Source organism: Myotis davidii, unplaced genomic scaffold (genome assembly GCF_000327345.1).
Source record: "Myotis davidii unplaced genomic scaffold, ASM32734v1 scaffold684, whole genome shotgun sequence".
Taxonomy (NCBI): Eukaryota; Metazoa; Chordata; class Mammalia; order Chiroptera; family Vespertilionidae; genus Myotis; species Myotis davidii.
Genome location: NW_006295564.1, coordinates 273,145 through 275,733, shown reverse-complemented (window position 1 = coordinate 275,733; position 2,589 = coordinate 273,145). Strand labels below are relative to the sequence as shown.

The 2,589-nt window shown below is 62.1% G+C and overlaps 1 protein-coding gene across 1 annotated transcript in view; it reads right to left on the bottom strand.

Annotated features, from left to right (window-relative positions):
• Positions 1–1,559: 1,559 nt before the first annotated feature.
• TBX2 (T-box 2) overlaps positions 1,560–2,589 on the bottom strand; it is a 17,574-nt gene continuing 16,544 nt past the window's right edge. The window contains exon 9 of the mRNA XM_015568119.1: positions 1,560–1,663. Coding sequence (XP_015423605.1) covers positions 1,560–1,663 — 104 coding nt within the window. The remainder of the gene's footprint in view (positions 1,664–2,589) is intronic.

Here is a 2,589-nt window from a genome sequence, read left to right as displayed (position 1 = left end):
AGTCCCTGGAGCACGGAGCGCTCAGAGCTCCTGGCTGGACCCTGCCTGCTCCAAACTTTGGGATCGAGGAGCGTGAAGGAGGCGACGGAGTGGAATTGGTTTTGGGGTACTTGCCAAAGGTGGGGAGGAGGGCAGGCTCAGAGTTTAAACCTTGGTCTCACAGAGACTGGATCTCTCGAACCGTCCTAGGCCCGGGAAATTGGGACGGCTGGCTCGAGCTGGCTGTTCACCCGTGGGTGTCCCGGTGTCACCAAGCTACATGCGCCCTCTGGCTCACGGGGTGTCCTGCGTGAGCGTTCGCATTACGCTGGGCAGATGGCCCCAGTTGTGCGCCCTTCCGCAGGACAGGGCCAGCTACTCGATTCCTCCGCCGCAGCATTTGTTTGCGGGGTGGCGGGTGGGAGAGGAAGGAATGGCTTCAAAGCTCGGGACACTCGGATTAACCGAAGGGGAAATGAGGTCCCCGAGGTCTCGAAATCCTTGCAGCCTATCCGCTGGGGGGTCCCACGGAGCCCCTACACCCACACCCCTAGGCACAGGTCACAATCTGCACAGTATCGCTGGTGCACAGTCTATACGCACAATCCCCTCGGGCCGCATGGCCCGAAGCACAGGGCCCCGCTGTGACACATCACACCCCCAACCTTCTCAGCGACCCCGTCACCCCAAACGCGCCCTCTGCGCACGGCCTCGAGCTGGCGATTCTGCCGTCCAGGGCCCCGAGGCCAGGCCCTAACGGGTTAAGGAGGCCTCGGGGCACCGGAGCGGCGGGACGCGAGGAGCCTGGGCTAATTGGCAACCCCGGGAACAAAGAGGGCTGAAAGGGGTGGCTTAATTGGGCCAGGAAGCGGCCTGGCCTTTGTCTGGGGCTAGGCCCCGCCGACCGCGCGGTTCCCGCACCGAACTCAGGCTCGCAGCTGTGACCCAGCGGAGCGCTGCGGGAGCGACTCCAGGAGGCGGGGAAACGGGGAACAAGTCCGCAAACTGCGCGGGGCCGGGGGCCTCTGGGTTCTCCCCCTCGCCCCTCCCCACCCGGCAGCGCCCCTCCCGGGGCCCCGGTCGGTGCTTCCCCCTGGTGTCCGCAGCGCGCTCCGCAGGCTGCTGTGAACCGCAGCCTCTCTCCACTCCTCGACGTGCAGCCGGCGAGAAACTCCTGGGAAGGCAAGCGCGCTCCTGCTGCTCTTTGAATCTTGGAAGTTTTTTTTTTTTTCCTTCCCCAGAGCCCCGTCGAATAAGTACACTGTCGATGAGGGATTCTATTGGGCTGAGAAAGGGGTCTCAGGCCGTCCTTGGGCTGCCCCATTCGCTGTTCCGCCCGCCCCAAGGTCAGAGGCAGGGGCGCGGGAGCCCACTCTGGGGGCTGGGACAGACTCCGGCGCCCTCCACTCGTTCACTGGCCGGGGCCTTAGCAAGTTCAACGTGGTCAGGGGCTGGCTCCCTCCCTGGAAAAGGCGGCATCGTTCTTTTTCCCGGCAAATGTGTTGGCCCAAGAAGATGTCCTGGGAGCTGGGAGGCCCAGATACTGTCAGTTCCACCTCCACCTCCACCCTTTCTCCATATCACCGTCCCTGGTGTCCCTGGCGGGGTGAGGGCCAGTGCCCGCCGCCCTCCAAAGTCCCAAGGTGGACAGCCTGCTGGGCCAGAGCGTCCCAGATCCCTAAGGCTTAAAGAGGGGGGGAAACGGGGACTCTAGATGAAGAGATCAGACTGATGGTTGGCAGAGGGGGGAGGACTGCGTGAACATGGTGACGGGATTAAGAAGTACAAACTTGTAGGATGCGAAGTGCGGCATAGGGAAGGAATACAGTCAATACTGTCGTAACTACGGATGGTGCCAGGTGGATACTTGAAATATCGGGAAACCACTTTGTGAAGTATGATTGCCGAACCACTATGCTGTGCACCTGAAACTAATAGGAAATCGTATTGAATGTAAAAAAAAAGTCACAAAAATTAAAGAAAAAAAGAGGAGAGAACTGGGGGCTCAGTGACGGAGAGACCATGGGGGCGGGGATTGAGGGAGAGACGGGCGGTCCAGCTCCTCCCCCTCCCACTGCTGGTATCTGGGGCCGCAGCGACGGGTGGGCTGGGCGAAGAGCAGAAGGGGCCGCCCTGGCCAGCTCGCGGGATGGGGGCAGGAGGCAGCTGTCCCTGCAGGGGTGTCTGGGGAAGGACCGGTCTCACGGAGACCGACACAGTGGGACTCGCAGAGAAGTTCCCTGACGGGTCCATTGTTGTCGAGGGGAAACTGAGGCAGGAAAGGAATAGCCTATTGACCCACACGCCCCACACCGCCCAGAGAAATTAACACGGGACAACTGTCAGGCTACACGTTGCCACTGGAGCCAACAGCCCTGGCACGGAATGTTTCTTTTTGAGGCTCAGGAGATGGAGGTGGAGAAGAGTTCTAGGGTCTGCGGTATTTGGGGGACCACGGCCAAACCTCTCCCCGGAGGAGAGAGAGGGACCCCGCCCCCCCGCCTACCAGCCCCACCTACCCAGAAGCGCTAAAAGGGGTTGCGGTCCCACTAGAGTGCCCCGGAGAGGGAGCCGGGAGGCCGCCGAGTGGGTGGGGCGCCGGACAGAGGC